Source organism: Polyodon spathula, chromosome 6 (assembly GCF_017654505.1).
Source record: "Polyodon spathula isolate WHYD16114869_AA chromosome 6, ASM1765450v1, whole genome shotgun sequence".
In the NCBI taxonomy this organism is placed as follows: Eukaryota; Metazoa; Chordata; class Actinopteri; order Acipenseriformes; family Polyodontidae; genus Polyodon; species Polyodon spathula.
In genome coordinates, this window is record NC_054539.1 from 10,351,908 (window position 1) to 10,370,901 (window position 18,994).

The 18,994-nt window shown below is 36.0% G+C and overlaps 1 protein-coding gene across 1 annotated transcript in view; it reads right to left on the minus strand.

Annotated features, from left to right (window-relative positions):
• Window positions 1-283: 283 nt before the first annotated feature.
• LOC121316638 (collagen alpha-1(XIX) chain-like) overlaps window positions 284-18,994 on the minus strand; it is a 91,784-nt gene continuing 73,073 nt past the window's right edge. Inside the window, exons 30-55 of the mRNA XM_041251678.1 lie at window positions 18,293-18,334; window positions 17,461-17,538; window positions 17,173-17,208; window positions 16,975-17,028; window positions 16,521-16,574; window positions 16,070-16,111; window positions 13,724-13,828; window positions 13,419-13,472; window positions 13,124-13,177; window positions 12,616-12,669; window positions 12,464-12,517; window positions 12,304-12,348; window positions 11,929-11,986; window positions 11,806-11,846; window positions 11,623-11,649; window positions 11,111-11,164; window positions 10,953-10,997; window positions 10,782-10,826; window positions 10,626-10,688; window positions 9,628-9,663; window positions 8,773-8,817; window positions 8,209-8,361; window positions 7,560-7,626; window positions 7,208-7,339; window positions 3,814-3,891; window positions 284-1,433 (exon numbers count right to left, since the gene is read on the minus strand). Coding sequence (XP_041107612.1) covers window positions 1,297-1,433; window positions 3,814-3,891; window positions 7,208-7,339; window positions 7,560-7,626; window positions 8,209-8,361; window positions 8,773-8,817; window positions 9,628-9,663; window positions 10,626-10,688; window positions 10,782-10,826; window positions 10,953-10,997; window positions 11,111-11,164; window positions 11,623-11,649; window positions 11,806-11,846; window positions 11,929-11,986; window positions 12,304-12,348; window positions 12,464-12,517; window positions 12,616-12,669; window positions 13,124-13,177; window positions 13,419-13,472; window positions 13,724-13,828; window positions 16,070-16,111; window positions 16,521-16,574; window positions 16,975-17,028; window positions 17,173-17,208; window positions 17,461-17,538; window positions 18,293-18,334 — 1,653 coding nt within the window. The 3' untranslated portion in view covers window positions 284-1,296. The remainder of the gene's footprint in view (window positions 1,434-3,813; window positions 3,892-7,207; window positions 7,340-7,559; window positions 7,627-8,208; window positions 8,362-8,772; window positions 8,818-9,627; window positions 9,664-10,625; window positions 10,689-10,781; window positions 10,827-10,952; window positions 10,998-11,110; window positions 11,165-11,622; window positions 11,650-11,805; window positions 11,847-11,928; window positions 11,987-12,303; window positions 12,349-12,463; window positions 12,518-12,615; window positions 12,670-13,123; window positions 13,178-13,418; window positions 13,473-13,723; window positions 13,829-16,069; window positions 16,112-16,520; window positions 16,575-16,974; window positions 17,029-17,172; window positions 17,209-17,460; window positions 17,539-18,292; window positions 18,335-18,994) is intronic.

Below are 18,994 nucleotides of genomic sequence, written 5' to 3' on the forward strand. Positions count from 1 at the left end.
GATTAAATAATTGATTGCTATAATAGACTGTTTCACAGAATAATCCTCCTTTGTCTTGTTTTTGCAATAGTATGTAAAATCAATAAAAAAGAAAATAAGGGTTTACATCCTGTAGAAATCTTCTACCCTTAAGACATGAACAGCTGACACTGAGGTGTGGTCATAAAAGAAATGTACGAGTTTGGAAAATAAAGGTTTGACAGCGCTGAGTATTACTTCCAATGCAAACAGAACATGCACAATATGCACCTTTCTGAGTTATTTAGGAAAAAAAAAAAAAAAAAAAAAAAAAAAAAAAATCATTTTAAAATACCTGTCCCAAGAAAAAATTCAAGTAAATCAATAATTGTGAAAAAATAATCTGAAAGCAGAAATTGTAAGCTCTCAATGTTGAAATATCTTACTCCGATAAAGCCCAAAATATACACATAACACCATTCAAGACAGCAGTATATACAGTTCTTATACAAATGTCCAACATGTACTGTAAACTATAAAAATGTGAATTACCTGTGCAATGTATTAAGAGTGGTATCTCCCCAGCACAACGGATAGAGGCTGTGTCCATTGTGCTCATAGCGAGAAAAGAAAATGGATAACTACAACACAGATACCATAGTGTCTATCACAAACATGATTCAGAATAACAAGTTATAAATGAAACAGAGTATGTAAAATAAACAACCACAGGTGTGGATAGAAACCAGCTACACTGATATTGATAAACACTTATCAAACTATTTACAATTGGAGTTTGCCATGATTTCTTAAATGAAAACAAAAAACAAACAAAAAAAAAACTCCAGCAACTTCATTCTTCCAGCAGTAACAAAAAGCAGCTTATTTTGGGGGGCCTGTTTACCAGGAATCACCCTTTTCAAAATCACATGAAAGCCTAAGTACGAAGAAGCATGTGTTTATGCTTCATGGCTTATTCAGGCTGTCCCCCCCTCTAATTTGGGGAAGAAAAAAAAAATGGGGCAAAAAAGAACATGGGGCAGATTGGCACACCTGTTCACATTGCAAATGGAAGATAACAATAAAAAAAGTACAATCAAATATTTCCGTGTATGGAACTTTACATACACACGCATGCATGGAATGCAGTCTGGGAGGGTTCTAGAAAAAACAAAAAGAGATACAGATTTCTAAAGAAACTGAATAAACAATTTAAACTGTAAAATGTTCAGAAATTATTCTCTTACGAGTGTATGCAGACAGCAATAATGTACTTTATACTAATCCTTAAAGCACTGCTGTTTTACAAAAAATAAATACGAGACTTGTGTGCATTTCCTATCCGTTCCGTCGCGGGTTGGATACAGGATAGTAACAGTCATCTGGGTTACATCTTCCATTCAGTCCTTGGGGCCCTGGTGGGCCTGCAGGTCCAGGGGAACCAGTTGGGCCTGAATGACCGGTCCCAGGCAGGCCTAGGAGGAAACAGATAGTTTTAAAATAAGCCACATCTGTTTGTTTTATTTTTTTTTTACAAAAAGGAGAATCACCCTAGATTAAATCAACCTGTAAACAGAGTGCACAGAATCAAAAAGTACCCCTACGCCAATAATAAGAGGTGGCAAATGCTGAGCTGGTATATAACAATTGATGGAACAGTGTACTTCCTACTCCTAGGGTTTACAAACATGTTCTAATTTTGTGTATTTTAAGCTTGCTCCCTTTTTAAATGAAATGACCTCTTGATATATGATTGAGTTTTACAAGCTGTATAATTAGGGCTGCATTTTAGTGTTTAAAAACAGGTATTTCAAGATATTTCACGAATAAACAAAATAATTATTAAAACAGAAAAAAATTGCATTGTCACATTCAAAATGTATTTTTTTCTCTAGTTATACAACGAATATTCCTAAATATTGAAATATTTCCCTACAAACACAGTAAATGCTAAATTGTAGACTATTTAGTTTTTTATGTCCCCCTTTTAAAAGGGATTTTATTTTCACCATCAGTGAATTATCAAACAAAATAAAAACATAAATGTAACAACAGACACAGGAAATCTCCCTTTCTTCTACACGACACAGCAATAAGGAAAAAGTTTGCTGTATTTATTTCTAAGTGTAAAAATATGTATATTTACACTATCCATTCAAAAATGGGAATTTTCATAGGGAACTACATATTACATGACAATGGGTACATTTCATGGACATTGTGAAGACCGTGATAACGTGAAAAGAAAACACAGCATTATATATAACATGTCCTTTGAAAAGGCAATACAGACTGAGGATAACAAAAGAGATAAAGTAGAAAAGAAAAAGAAACCTCATAGTAATCTTTTTCTACCTTGTTTTGTTTTCTGCCACTACAGTATGATGAAGTAATCAATCAAGCAAGATCGTTAATTAACCACCATTCATTAAGCAAAAAAAAAAAAAACATTTCAAGGTCTTTAATCTCGGCAGATTTTCTACACTGACAAGCTAAATTGCTTGTCTTTATGGATTAGTTGCTCTAAAGATTCAATGCTCATTAGTAGCATTATGAGGTATTATTATTATTCTTTTTTAGAATAGATATATCATGGCTATTAATCATTCTCTTTTTTTCATTTCAAGGCATCCTCCCTATTGATCCTATTTCTAGTCTCCCTCTAATTGATGAGAGAGATTTTTAGGCAGGTAATTGATTTCATCACTCAGCTGTTTTAGTCCTGTTCATTATGAGTACCTACAAAGGGCAGTAGAAAAGTACAGAATTCTGTAAATAGGAATTATTTTTATTTTGTATTTAACTTTATTAAACACAAAACAAGCTGTATTCCACTATGTAAATGTTTCCACTGCCCCTGTTTTTAACCCCACTTTTAAATGTGACAGTTTTAATCCTGCACATATGTCTTCAGTGTTTTTTAAAGCAGGTTTTACTAAGCTTGGCCAGCTGATTGATTTCATTCTGTTTAAATGGAAAGCCAGCAAGGAGTTAGCCACAGCACTTAAGTTCAAATCAGTGTGATCTGTAGAAAAGATCCAGAGAGACAGGCCTCTTTTATTTGAGCTTTGTCCCAGTTCCTGACTAGTTTTTTGTCAGGGTGCTTGGTTCCAGAGCAGGAGCTCCTGTTCCCCACAGTGCTGGTTTCCCCCTCAGTGCCAGAAGAGGAGGAAATCACCTGGCAAAATACTGCTGTTGAAGAAAGTGGAAGAAGTGGCTTTCCATATGGCAGAGAAAAAGCAGCTGTATGAAATGTGCATTAAAAAGCATCACTATAATCAGCAGAAGGTCCTGGGGGACACTAAGTGGAGAGCTTACCTCTGTGATCCTGACGATGAATCCCCTGTCTAGAGAGTTTTATATAAACTACCCCTGCCCAAGCGCTCCGGAGACCTGCAGTGGAGACTGCTGCATGGAATTATAGCTACAAAGTGGTACTTGACTCATGTGGAGCAGAGGGTCAGTGATCAGTGCCCATTCTGCCCCTCTGTGAAGACAGGTTTCCACTTGTTTTCAGACTGCCCTCGGCTGCAGCCTTTACGATTGAATTTTGTTGTTATCAAATGGTGCAGGGCAGGATTTGTACAGTTTTAAAGACCACTGGTGCATTGGAGACTGGGTGTGTGATGTGAGCGAGGTGGGGTCTCTCTCTCTCTCTCTCTGTCTCTCTTTTCTCTCTCTCCCTCTCTCTCTCTCTCTGCATTTTACGTGTGTATTGTAACCAGTTTTGAATATCAGGTCATATACAGAGATATTATTCAATGTCCACTGTTCACATTAGTTTCACATTGCCACAAGACACTGGGAACAGTGTGTGGCAGTAATTGCTGGAATCAATCATCACTTTCTGCTTACCTGGAGGCCCAGCAGGACCTGGTTTTCCTAGAAGTCCTATGCCAGGTTGACCTCTTTCTCCTTTCTGGCCGCGGTAGCCTACACAAAAAACAAAGTTGTCCGTGAATTTATATTGAGTTGTAGGTTTTTCTACTACTCAAAAATGTACGATACTGATAACCCTTTTTTGTCAGTGTATTTTGCTTTCCCACTCTGATCAGCTATGGCCAAAAGTTTTGCATCACACTATAGAATGAACACATACTGAATTACATAAACAGTGAGTGAAATTAAATTCAATCATAATTAAGAGGAAAATATTATTTACAAAACAGGTTATAACATTTTTGCAAAAGGTCATTAAAATTTTAAATCCGGGAAAAGCAATTTAACTGAACTCGCTATTTTTATTTTAAAAATAACTTTAAAAGGGGAATCACGCAACCAAAAATAAAACTTGAAAACCAAGAGCCCTCTCCACGCCATACAAAACTCGCTTGTCGTTGCATCACCTTCTTTACTGAACGCCAAAAGGAGCATCTACTGACTGATGAGGTGTCCTTTTAAAGAGGCTAGCTCGTTTCTCCTTGTCTGATCTGGGAGGATATTCAGATGAATATGTGTTGTGATTTGTATCATAATGACGTTTGAGGTTGTTTGCCTACAGACTACAATGTGTTAGCGATTTGTTGCAGATGAGACACAGAGGTTTACCACTCAGAGGTGTGCAATTTTTGAAAAAAAAAAAAAAATTTCTTGTCCAAGGGACAAAACACTAGAAAAATCTACTTCTCCTTCTTAAAAATCGACCTGCCCCCTTGGTTTTGTTTAGAGAACACAATCAATCAATTACTGATTAACAGGGGCATATCAAGCCTTGTAGTTAATCAGGTTCGCTAAATTCTTCAAGATACACAAAGGGTTCCCTGTGACCCCACCTCACCTCAACAAATTTATAACATACTTTAAGGAAATGTTCATTTCAGTGCAGCTTGGAACGCATTTGCTAGTAAATTTAAGTAACATACTAAGAGTACAACTATAACAAGCAATATTTGGAGTTATTCAAATATAAAAATAGCTTTTGCCTGTTTTTCCCCCTCTCTCTCTCTATAAGCTAATTCAACTCCTGATGTACATCATTGCCAACTATTACTGCTGCTCTGTGGAATTCAGATTTTTCATGATGTTCTTTCAGTTTTGTAACTGCTGAACCCCAGATTTTTAAAGGACTGGTGCATAAGTTTCTCTGCATTCTTTTACTGTTTTTCTACCAAAATGCACACAATATTTACTGTAGGCTCCATAAAATTCTGCAAAAAAAAGAGGCTTATTTCTATTATATACTTTTTCATTTTTAACAGTGTACAACATTTTACTGCAATTAAAATCTACCATCTTGCCCGATGATGGCTAACTGGAACACTGCTGCACTGTACAGATAATCAGTAAGCATCACATTTTATTAAGCATTCCAGTACACGCTTGACCAAAGTTTCTAATCTGATAATACCTTAGCAACTATAGTGTTATTTAATTTAATTTAATTTTTTATTTTTTTTCACTTTACTAGATTACTGCATTTAAATGTGAGGTTTGTATATTAAGAAAGCAGTATCACTTGTTTGCTCATTTACAAAAAACCTAAATAATACCTTTAAAAGTTTAAAAGATTAGTCTGTGCCTTGCCAGAGGCACTCGTAGCAGCCATTTCCAGGTTTCTTTGTAATGATAGTAGATCATCTAGCCAATCAGAAGTGATACGGGTGAGACCTAACACTTTTTAAATTGTCTGTGTGTAGGTGCTAGACTTCCACAATTCAGTTTTCAGAAACTTGAGTGGCTCTCTATAAATATACCCATAGTGTTTTTCTAGCAACAGGGGGATAGGGATCTAGAATGTGTTATGTATGTTTCCACTGAAAAGCATTCCAGCATTGATTTACAATGAAAATATTCAAACCAGAATAATCTTGGTACACAAAGTTCCATTCGTAATGATTTTACATTGAGACCAAATGGCTCAGATCACTTTGTGTTGGTATGTTCTGTTCCGTAGTTTATATCTCTGGCATTTTAGCCATTTTATACTGTAGTTTTGCACTATAATACATATTACACAGGTAGCTTGGAGTTATGTGATTTAACCTAGGCCAGCAAAGGAATTTCATATAAATAGATGCACTGCCTATAGCCAGCAGGAAAATACAATAATACTGTATGTGTGAAATCGGTAGGGCATTTAACAAAAAACCAAAATATTCTCATAAACTTTTACTTTGACGCACACTCAACAGCACTGCCAGAGGTTCCAGAACCACAGTAACAGTAACAATACCTATACAATCTATAGATTAAAAAAAAGACACAAGATCATCATAGCATTGATTTGTAATAATCACGCTGCTACAATATAGACAGTACTTAGAAATTAAGACAAAGCACAGGTGTTTCAGACCTTATACTGATATACTGGTAATTAAATACAACACAGATTTTTTCCTAATAATACTAAACTTCAAGGTAAAATAGCCTTTTAAAACATATCTGCACACCCCTTTCAAATCCAATCAGGTATAGAAATTCAAACAGCAATTTGTCACTGATTGAGGGATATTAACTAGGAACAGAGGAGACAGACAGAGCTTAAATTAATTATCTCCTTGGCAATGCCCCAAAACAACATTTGCCTTAGCTTATTCTGAGCATATTGCACATTCAGATTGGCAGGGTGGGTTTCTTTCACAAGCCTGTCCACATTGCTATTAGATTCTCTTACTCGCAGATCATTTCTCTTTTATCTTATATTCACATGAATCAGTCTCAGTTGACAATTCTTTCCTGGTCTTCATTCCACATGCTGCTCAGGTCTCAGATCAAACCAAGATATTCAGCTAGCAAAATACAATAGCTGTGAATCCTTACAAAGAAAGTGTAATCTAATTTCATTACTCTCGTTGGCAGTTTTTATTGGCCTTTTTTTCACCCTTCTTGATTGCACTATACTTTTGTATCATTCCTTTCTCATTTCGCTATTGTACAATTTTTTTTATTGCCTTACCGTTTGGCTTTTTTAGCATGAACTACCTTTGAATGTCTTCAAGATTTTAACTGATTATCCCTTCTCTGTAAGGTACAAAAACAATTTTGTCTCTGTTCTCGTGCCAGATATACACATTACATGGTTAGCACATATAGAATATGATCGTCTGGACATTATTGATTGAGTTAATTCTAAACATCAGTTATGTGTAGGGGCATGCATTAAGCAGTACTCTGTATCGATTGTTATTGAGTGCTATAATTCTCATAGAATCCAGGCACTGATTACTCTTTAAAAGTGCTTATTAATCAAAACTATCTCGCATGATCTACCAAGGAGCAAAAGTTGAGAGTCAGCAGCTCAAGCTCTTACCTTGAGGTCCTGGTGACCCAGGCTCCCCTGGTTGCCCAGGTAACCCATCATTGCCTGGAGGGCCCGGTCTTCCATGAGCAGCTAGTATTGCAGCAGGGAACTTCATGTGTGGGGCAAAGCCAGACATCTTCTCTGCAATGGAATGTCAAGACGTAACATCAAGGCTGGCCTGTATCTAAACAATGATTTCTGGATTCCTGTGCACATGTAGAAGAATGAAGGCTGATGATGAACCATGTTTTATTAGGCACTTTGTTTGCTCACTTAGGCAGATTAAATAAAAATAAAACAAATAATCAAAAAGTAAAACATAAATGTAAATAAACAAACAAAAAAAAAAACTCCAACTTACCTTCAAATACCCTTAAAACCTCTTCTCGAATAAATCTTTTTAATTCCTCAAATGAAGCAGCATCAGCCTAATGTGATAAAAGACAGTTATGGTTAGATATCACTGTTTTTAAATAACAAACTTGGGTTATGAACAAAATCACACTCTTTTCTCAAATATCTTTTTAAATATAATGCTATCAAAATCTAGGCATTGAGCAAGTTTATGGTTGTTTATGTCCCTCTACTGTTTCGTGTGGGTCTCCAGTCTCGATGATTTAAGCATACATATTAGCCCAGAAAATTTTCAACATAATAATAATAATAATACTACTACTAATAATAATAATAATAATAATAATATAATAATAATAATAATAATAATAATAATAATAATAATAATAATAATGTTAGAAAAATAGTACCACAACCTGGCTCAGTGTGCTATTGTAACTTTCAATAGTTATGCAGAGTATTGCTATTAGAACAAACCAATATAGGAAATGCACCAGGTGCTAATTAATACCAGTTAAATTACCAGAGCTCAAATTACTGACAGCGTTGAAAGTGGTTTGAAAATCATAAGGCAATCCCATATGAAATAACAACAGGTGGCTTAGAATGTGATTGCCCCATAAAAAAAAATCGGAACAATTATCAAGCTATCTTACCATCGGGCCTGGAGGACCAGGTGAGCCCAAGGGCCCTGGATTCCCTGTGTCTCCTGGCGGGCCTTTGGGTCCTATGGGTCCCACATCCCCTTTGTCTCCCACTCGTCCTCGTACCCCCTGAAGACCTCTTTCTCCAGGTATGCCTGGATCCCCCTGTGAAGAAAAGGGGCAAACTGATGACTTGCGATTTGCATCACAGTGTATTTTTAAGGTACAGTATAGGTAATCGATAGTTCACCAGCAATAAACATTTCCAGCAATTACATACAGAAACAAACCAAGGGGACATCACAAAGTGAGGGTATGCATGTGACACTGTCCCAGATCTGTGTCCAAGATCCCCGGCTTATTGCAATTGTGCTGCACAACATTAATATTTAATATTATGTAATACAATTTTTTTTTGGTGTTTTGTTTTATGTCTACAAGGAATGAGACCATATGAAAATGACATTTGATCACTACAAATCTTGGCTGAATTTGAATTGATGACCCAAAGCCAATCAACCAAGACACTCAAACCCCTGGCAGAACTAGTTTAGTTGATAAAACAATATAACTTACACGCTCTCCTTTGGCTCCTCTGTCTCCGGTTCTACCAGTTGCTCCCTGTAAAAGGGAAACACAAGTACACATTTTCATTCAAAACTCTTGAATATGTGGTAACCATGCCAACATCAATCACAGAAGCCATCAGCTCAGATAAGCAGCTTGTTGCTGGGCATCTAGAATTAAAACTGACCCTGGAGCACATCACTCATAACTAAAACCGGTTGCCAGCTTTGGTCAGACACTTCCCCCCAACATTTCAGAAATCCACTTAAAAAGGAATTATTAAAATGTTTTCAATTTTGCTGGAAGCCTGTATTTTAATTCCTCTGCTGTATTTAAATGATGCGATTGTGCAAGGTTAATGTAATCAGTGCATGGATGTTGTGGCTGCTGCCCTGTTTGTGCTTGCTCCAGGACATCTTCCTTAAAGAAATGTACATCTTGGTCAAAACAGATTTTTTAATAATTATATTCTCTAACGCCTGTTATAGTGTTTCAGCTTTAAACCCTTTTCCTGTTCTTTCTTTCTTTTTCTCAAAGTCGTTTCAGCATGGGTTTGGTATTTTTGAAACAGGTCCCTGAGGCTGTATGTTCTGCTTTTACCAAGTAAGACAGATTTAGAATATTTTCAAATGGTGCTGCAGCAGGTAACATGGTGCTGCATCACAAGAGCAGTTCTGACATTTATTTACTTATACAAGGGGAGTTCTTGTAATGCAATATCTCTTTTACAAGGTACCCCACTTAAAACACAGTAAAAGCAAAAGGATACAGTGCAATATATAAAACATGCTTGAATACCTTTTGGAAAATAAACATGTGTGTTTGAAGTCTGTAAGTAATAATGTAAATAAAATATATGCATGCCTCATATCCAGGTATCCCATCCTTCCCCGGTCTTCCCTAACAAAACAAAAATAAAGAAATGCATTACTAGGAGATGATAGAATATAACTGAATATGATACAAGGGAAAAGGTGGATTTTAACCATACAATTGCTTTCAACTACATACATGTTTTCAATGCTACAGTGGTTATGTATTAAAGATATACTGTAATGTTTTTCAGGATACGAGATGCAACAATAAGAAACATATTCACTAGACCTTTCTAGATGTTCTTAGTTTTATGCATTGAAGTGCTTGAGGTTATGGTTGTATTTAAAATCATGGGTGCAGGTAAAGCTCTGTTATAATCACTTGTCCTTTTACTTGATCCAAGTATGGTCTGAAGTCGACATTCAATTCCGATAAGCTTGGTTAAGTCCAAACCCTAATTCAGGTAAGCTCTGGTAAAACCCTGACAGTGTGTCCATCTTTAACATTTAACAAACCACCAAAGCAATATACTGCCTAGATTATTCCTTAGCTTTATATTTCTGTTGTGGATTTACTTGCTTATTGATTATACTGTATTTCACATTCTAGCTGTGCAGGTGACGGACAGACAAGGACGTACATTAATAAAAGATTACGATACAATACAGATAATGTATTATTGTAACAAGTAGCCTACACTTCCTGTAGATTTACAGTGGTTCACTTCATGTGTGGTTTGGGTGGGCTATTTACATTGGTATTCATTAAAACAACTTGGGAGCTTAAGTGCTGGTTCTGAGAGACGTACTCGTTGAGGAACTATAGATGCCAGTGTAAATGTAACACTTATTGCATTATGTATTAAAACAGATCTAATTTGTAAAACACACACACACGTATATATATATATATATATATATATATATATATATATATATATATATATATATATATATATATATATATATATATATAGATAGATAGATAGATAGATAGATAGATAGATAGATAGATAGATAGATCGATAGATGATGTTCAGAACTTACTGGTGGTCCTTCAGGTCCTTCAGGTCCAGGAAAGCCAATTTCCCCCACAGGTCCTCTCTCACCCTGTCAGATCAAATGGCGCCCTGTTATTAGTATTTTGTGACAGTGATCATGAGCACAGAATGTGGAACATGGACTTTGAAGAAAGAGACTTACAGGTTCCCCTGGGGGTCCTGGTGTACCTGGAGATCCAGGTTTCCCCTATTGGACAGAGGAGAGAAGTGTAAGGAGAAGGGATTCTTTAACACATAAACCACCTGGCTTCCTTGTATTTATAACATAGTAAATGGTTCTGCAAAAAGCAAGCTGGAATAGACTGGCACGTACCGGTGAGGCTGGTTCACCTGGTGTACCTGGAACCCCTGGATCTCCCTTTAAATGAAACATTGAAGCCATCAGGGCACATTATATATATATATATATATATATACTGTATATATATATGTTATTTCCTATAATAATATAAATCCTCTTCTTCTCCCTACCTTTGCTCCTGGTAATCCTTCCAGTCCTGGCAATCCCATTGAACCTGGTTCTCCCTACAGCAAAAACAATCTCACATTTACAACAAGCAAATTAGATGATGCTTTTTAGTGTACTGAAGCACTGTATTGTATTAGGCATAACACTGTGCCACATATACTGCACAGCAGTGGCTACTAAACATTATATAGCAGGGTCACACTTTAAATTGACTTTGATCCAATGCAACTACTCTATTGAAAAAATATTTGAAAATCTAAAACTAGATTTGACTTATATATACAAGAAATGTATTAATAACAGAGCAAAAGGGTGTTTTGTATCTCCTTTCTATTAGACTTCCTGCCATGCTTGTAGGCATTACATACAGTAATTATGCTGATAGCTGTAAGAACTGCTGTACAGTATGATTGATCTATATTGTATCTATGTTATTACACCATAGGAATTTAGGGCAAATAAGCAGCACCCCATGGACTATACTCTAAAATATTCTTTATATAATAAAACCTACCGCTGATCCTTCATTGCCTTTTGGACCCTGTAAGTAAACAAAAAAAGGACACTGGTAAAATATTAACATGACCAAAAAACATTTGTATACTAGTTCATCTAAAAGCTACAACCCAACCCCCCCCCCCCCTCCCCCCCCCCCCCCTCCCCTCCCCCAATTTAAGTTTTACTTAGTTTTACTTACTGGAGGACCTGGGGAGGATAGCCAACAGCACCTCCACCTCCCTGGAAAATGAAACACAGTTTGTTTTAGAAAAACAAAAATCCACCAATGATAAAGAAAAAGAAACATTTCTCTGGAAAGAACACTCTACCTGCAATTTGTAGAGGCTGCTCATGCCGTTTCCCTCAAGATATGGATGGCCCTGAAAAATACAAGCATCAGAATTCAAAGCATCAGCCACTTAAAAGTATCGCAGCACTCTACATACATGATGTCACCACTTCAGTACCAGCAGTCACATACAAAACCCACAGCCATATTTACTCAGGCTTCTTTGATCACAGACATGATATCCACCAGATCAAAAGCAACGCATGGTGGGGAATCTATTGAAAGTTATTCCCAACTAGGTCTGTAACAATATCGGGTTATCTTCTATTTTAGGTAAATCCTAGAACCCATACAGGTAGCAATTAGTCATGACTTCAACACTGAGAAAAGAAAATATGAAAAACTCACAGGAGGTCCAGGAAGTCCTGGTCTGCCGGGTGCTCCTTCACTTCCCTAAAAAGACGAGGGGATAACAATGTCTGGTGAAGCAGAATGTCTTCTTTCTGTTTGTTATTTAACCAACAAGACAATTTGTTGTGAAATACAGTGTGCTAAATAAAGGTCGTACTCTTTCACCCTTAGTCCCTTGTTGGCCATGGGGTCCAGGTCTTCCCATAAGGCCCTGGAAAAAAAAAAAAAAAAACAATGGCCACATATTTCATCTCTGGGCGTGTGATTTAAAACAGATGTACTTTCAATGACATTGCGGTTAACACTTACAGGAGCTCCAGTGCGACCTGCGGGGCCTGGGAACCCTGGCACACCTGGAGTGCCCTGCAATGTGAGATGTCATTTATTCCCATTCAATGGAGGTATTTTAAGTGCATACAGAACTTCAAACACTCAATCAAGACACATTCAGGAGAATTAATAATAATAATAATAATAATAATAATAATAATAATAATAATAATAATAATAAATATAATAATAATAAGTATTATTATCACAACTCTATGTTGATACATACCTATGCAGATTATGTATGGATTTATACCTAGGCGAGAGATTAGCAACTAGTGACAATATGGATTCCTTAATACATTCTGTATTTCATATCTACCACCTAATTGATACATACAATAGCATTGTGTTATACAGATTTTACAATGGAAAAAATACATATGATCTACATATATATATATATATATATAGATATATATATATATATATATATATATATATATATTTCTATATAAAGGGCAGACTGATTTTTTTTTTTACATACCTCATCTCCCTTTTCTCCAGTAGGACCCGGAAATCCGCGTTCCCCTTTAACACCCTGGGAGGGGGAACACATGCAGAAACACATTGTTCAAAATGACTAAAGAATAACAACTTGGACAGATGCAAATAAAGGTATTTACACATTTTAGACAAATCATAAATACAGATTATCAACAAATACAAGGATGAGGCAGAGAAAGGATGCTTCTTTGGTACAGCCCTGCATGTACTTAGTCTTTCTTTATTTTCTATACATGTACACACTTGTTTAGAAAGCTGAACTGTATATATCCTACCTTGGGGCCCTCTCTGCCAGGATTCCCTGGAGGCCCTCTCAGTCCTGGATCACCCTTTGAAAAGAAACAGAGAATGAGGGATTTATTTGACTCTCTTCTACAGGTGAAAAGCTATTGTGAGAAAATGTTAATCATCTGAACAGTTCACTATAAACAGTACTTTTTTTTTTAATTTGCAGGACTGCAGTACTTAGATCTGCAGATGTTTAGATCACCAAAAGTAAACAGAGAATACTGCTACCATGAGTGGCAATGGAAATGTGAGTCTGTGGTATAAACAGCAATGCTGGCGCTGAAGTACTTACCTTCTCACCTTCCAGTCCTTCAGCACCCGGCATTCCAGGCATCCCTTTGTCTCCTTTCTGTCCAGGCAACCCCGATGCTCTCAACTGGCACACATGGCATGCATTCTGTTTGAAGCAATCAAAATTAAACATGTTCATTACTACTATGTGCGATTAACCAATTCCTGTAAAGCCTTAATGTCAAAGAGAGACATTTACCTCACTATCTTGTAATACTGTACCTGGGAATCAATGGCCTTTAAAACATGTTGTAACAAGTAATGCTACTTATTTGTAAATTATAAATGTGTCATTCCTAGAACTAAAAAGGTCTTTAAAATAAGTAATGATATATTTGATATGGTGTAGGTGTTCATTTAATTGTATATAGTAAATCCTAGCTCTATCAAAGACCTAGGAAATAATTTCAGAAAACAGATACAATCAACACTGATGTTTGACACTGATTTACAGGGTGTAAAACCAGACTGGTAGTTGTTTAGTAAAATACTGGGTGAGTACATGACAAATTAAGTGAGCATGAAAAAGCATCAGTCATTTAGCTTAAAAGATGCTAATTTAAACAAATGGTTCAAAATTAAGGTAACATGAATAGGTTGCAAAACTATAAAAGCATGAGCAAATTTAAGAGGCCACAGAAACAGATGCTTTATAATCTCCAAAGTTGCTCAAGAAGTCATTTACCATGTCCTCCTCGGCAAGGGATTTGAATTCCATTACAAGGTAGAGAAAACGGTCTATTAGGAGCATTGTAAGGCAGCAAGTGTCTTTTTCTTTTCTTTTATCTCTTTCCGCCTTTCACATGGATTTCTAATCCATTTCAAGTTTCTTAATAATAAATTGCTTTGATTTAGCATGCCAGGCTGCACACTCCAGAAGCAGTACAATGCAATTAGATCCCCCCTTTTATTATACGACATCCTTCCCATTAATTGAACATACTTTTATTTGAGATCAAATCACACATGAGTGATCATGGAGTTGTGCTTTTCACAAAGATGCATAGTGTTACTTTAAAAAGATAAGCTGAAAAACTAAAAAACTAAACTGAAAAAAAGCTATCACTTGTCAGCTACATTGTCTTTGTTAAACTCAAAGCCCATTACATGCTTGCTTTCTTCTCTTAGGGAATATAAAAAATGATATGGCTGTCACTTGAAGATGTCACACAATCTATTAATATAGGTACCCATTTCAAACTTTTTTTTAAGGTAACAGTTTCAATGTCTGGATCTGTCTTATGTGTATTAACCACAAACGCAATCCTGTTGTGACAACTCATCGTTATTCACAGTATGCAGCAGTCAAAGTCACACTACATGTACAAATAACTTCTAGTTCTAGACAAGCAGACTACAAGTTAAGCTGAAGAAGCTATTTTTCTGTCATATATTCTGCCATGCACCCTCTTTGATGCTGTAGGATTGGATGAGACTCTAGATGGCAGTGTTGAGCTGTACATACAGACAGGAGCCTCCGACATGAAATTCTACACTTTGAAATATGATACAAAGTATGATTAAAAAACTTTTTAAAAGAGCCTCCAAATATCACACAGCAGTGAATACATTTGTTCAGTTCTTTAGCCACAGCTCTATTCATCAGGCTGCTAAAAATATTACATTGGTTCTGTAGTTCATAAATCCCCCCTTGCAAGGAATGCTGGGTAGTAGTCTTCTACGACTCAATAAGATCTTACTCCCCATGGCGATTTTTCAAAATAAGGATAAAAAAAAAAAAAAAACATTTTTCCCTGCGAAAGTGCAAATTAAAACCCTCTATTAACACTCTGATCTACCACTGTGAAGAATAGCTTCACCCACGTTATTACACCACCTCTATTTCAATGCCGGAACTGCCTTGTAAGGATCTAAATCTTTCATAGTGTGGGTTTAAATACCATCAATTAGGAAGAGACATGGGAGAAACTTAAAAGATGCATAAAAATTCATAGACGACCACCCACACATTATATTGCCATGGCACATTTTGCAACACGCAATGCTTTTTCTATTCTTACTAAGTATTTTCTATGGATTTCACATTAGTTTACTATACATCTCTGGTATCTAGAGTTTGCCATGCTTGAGTGTTCTTTAACAAGTCTTTACTGGGCTGTTAATATATTTTAGTGCACTTTACTACACATTGACTGTTTTGCAGTATATGTCTATAAGGTTTACTACACGGTTACCCGTACTCAGGTGAAGGGGTGAAGACCATTTTGTTAAAACTTAAAATGAGTTTATTTCAGTGTTACTGATGGTTTTCAAACTAGATTAAAAATAAAAACCCTTTCTGGAAGAACTAATCTACAAAAGTAAATAAATAAATAGGGAAACGTACCTTTAAAAGAGCACCCGTGTCTCGAACCATTGGCAGTGCAGTCTGCAACATGCAAAAGTAAATCAGTTCTTGCATTGTATATTGAAATGACCACATGTTAAACAAGAGCACTGTGAGCTTCATGAGGCATAAGCATGTTGGTACTGTAAGTTTACTGCCAATGCTTCTGAAAGCAAAATGGTACAAACTTTGCACTGGAGCAAAAACTTTGTAATTTTGGCCCTATATATCCAAAACTTAATTCCCTTGTTTGCTGAATACCATTGGGATATCACTATAATGCCAGTGTAACCAGTAGCATTACTAGGAACACATATTTCACAGAGGTTGTATTGAATCAATGGCTTATAGCACTGTAGTTTTTCTAGTACTACCACTGACACTCCATTGCATTACAATGTCCCTGTATTGCCTCAAAGATTACTAGCAAGGGTATTAGACAGGCACTTACTGGCTCTCCCGGTGGACCTGGGGGACCTGCTTTTCCATCCCTCCCTGGTGTTCCCTAGATCAGAAATGAATTGCTTATTAGAAGGAAACAACATCTCAAATGTATTGAAGACGGGGGAAATGGCACCTCCCTCTAGCAGACTGAAAAATGCAATCATTGCTGAAATGGGTTATTTGCATGAAACACAAATTGAACAGTACTGTTAGTTGCAAATATAATTTCTTGCAGTATCTGGTCTGATCTGGATTCATGATGACTAGCTGATAATGTCAGTTTTCTGAACATCAGTAAACCATCATAAATACTTTTCTCCCATCTTTGACTGTATTTAGTTTTTTACCAGCCTTCTATGTACTTTATCACGCTTGTGTTGTGTTTCACTGCACATTTCAATGTTTTAACATGATATGCCACAGTAAATCTGTACAACAAGACTACAATAAATCCTACTTACATCAACTCCAGGCACTCCTGCCGGCCCTGGCAAGCCTGGTGGTCCTCGAGACCCCTGGAAAACAACGTTTTAGATGTCTTTGTGCAATTTGTTAATCTTCGGGCAATCTTAATCTTCTACAGCTGGTCAATAGGACTCTCCATTTATAATGGTGAATAAAAATACAAGTTAGAAGTAAGGCAAAGCCAATGTTATTACCTGAATACCTGGTTCCCCAGCTGGACCGACAGGACCCTGAAATAAAAAAAAAAAAAAAAAAAAATATATATATATATATATATATATATATATATATATATATATATATATATATATATATATATGTGTGTGTGTGTGTGTGTGTGTGTGTGTGTGTGTGTGTGTTAATAAAAAAGCAAATTAGATTTATTTTCACTTTATTTTGTTTTCCTTGTACTATATGTAAAATTGATTTCTATTTTGGACATTTCTTAGTCCAGCAATGGTAGAAGTGCAATGCATACTCACTGGAGGTCCTTGATGCCCTATTCCAGGGAGTCCTCTCTCTCCAGGATCTCCTGGGACACCAGGAACACCTCTCTCACCCTGTCCAATACACACACATTGAAATAAACACATTATTTGATATTTACCCATCTTGGTGTTTTGAAAGTGTCTGATTTATTCTGTGTGAATAAAGCCCCATCTTTATACTAAGGGCTGCTGGCAGGTAGTTGACGTCAGCGACTCTGCAGGGAGCGAAGTAAGTTGACTCTTTCAAGTGACAGTTTTCTTATCAACCCCTATTGGCATGTAATTGCTTTACTGTTGTAACAAGACAAGAGTAGAGTGTTTTGGGTAGCCAATGACATGTTCTTCCCTTCTAGACCTTTCTGATCAAAGGACCCTGAGTACAGACCTTGCTGTAGGTGTTTACTTAGCATAGCCTCTACAAAATAGCACAACCCTACAAAATTGTATTTTATGCCTAAAGAAGGGGCCAAACCCCAAAACTCTCTATCCACAGCAGAGAGTGGTTGCGATACATAGTTAAGTGGCTGGCAGCTACAGTAGTCTGGTTGTGCTGTCATATTCTCAAAACAAGAAGGGGATAACATGGCCCAATTTACTTTTAACTGGGTGAAAAAAAAACACTTTCAGAAAATATAAATGCAAACAATAAACAGAGAGTATATGGACCTTTTTTTTAGTTTCCTCATGGATGCTGTGTTAATCAAACCAAACATTTGCTCGGTTTATGCATACGCAGTATCATTTTTCCACAGCTATTGAGGTTCACTGAGTCGTTCCCACACGCCCCATGGCTGCGCTATTCATCATCTGTCTTGTCAAAGTATACCTTAGGTCCTCGAGATCCCCTAGGTCCTTGTGCTCCTTCTCCCTACATAAAAATAAAGAAAGATTTTAAAAAGAGGAAAGCATGCACTTTGAAATAATCTTTTTGCCATACTTCAGCAATAGCATTATATTATTATTATTATTATTATTATTATTATTATTATTAATAATAATAATAATAATAATAATAATAATAATAATAATAATAATAATAATAATCCTATCAAACTACAATAGGATCATACAGTAATATATGTTTGCTGCTAGTAGCCAAGCTGTGGTCTTTTCTAAAGGATTAAAAGACAAACCATTCCCCATGGTAACTTCATTTTTTTCAACGTACATTGCACAACATGTTAATAATAGTGTTACACTTTTATGCACCAGGTTACTGTCAAGTATTACACAGTTCAAACACTTTCATTATTGTGGAATTATACTTCTGATTGCAACTCCACACAAAACATAACTCCATTAAAAATAGGGCACTATTTAAAAAAAAAGGGGTGTCTTTATAGAACCATAAGATGACTTTGGTCTTTCTTAAAACTCTTATTTGATAACGTTATAGAAAGAAAAATAACCATTATTTTTACGATGATAATATATATATATATATATATATATATATATATATATATATATATATATATATATATATATATATATATATATATATATAGGGCTGTTTTGATTAATTGAT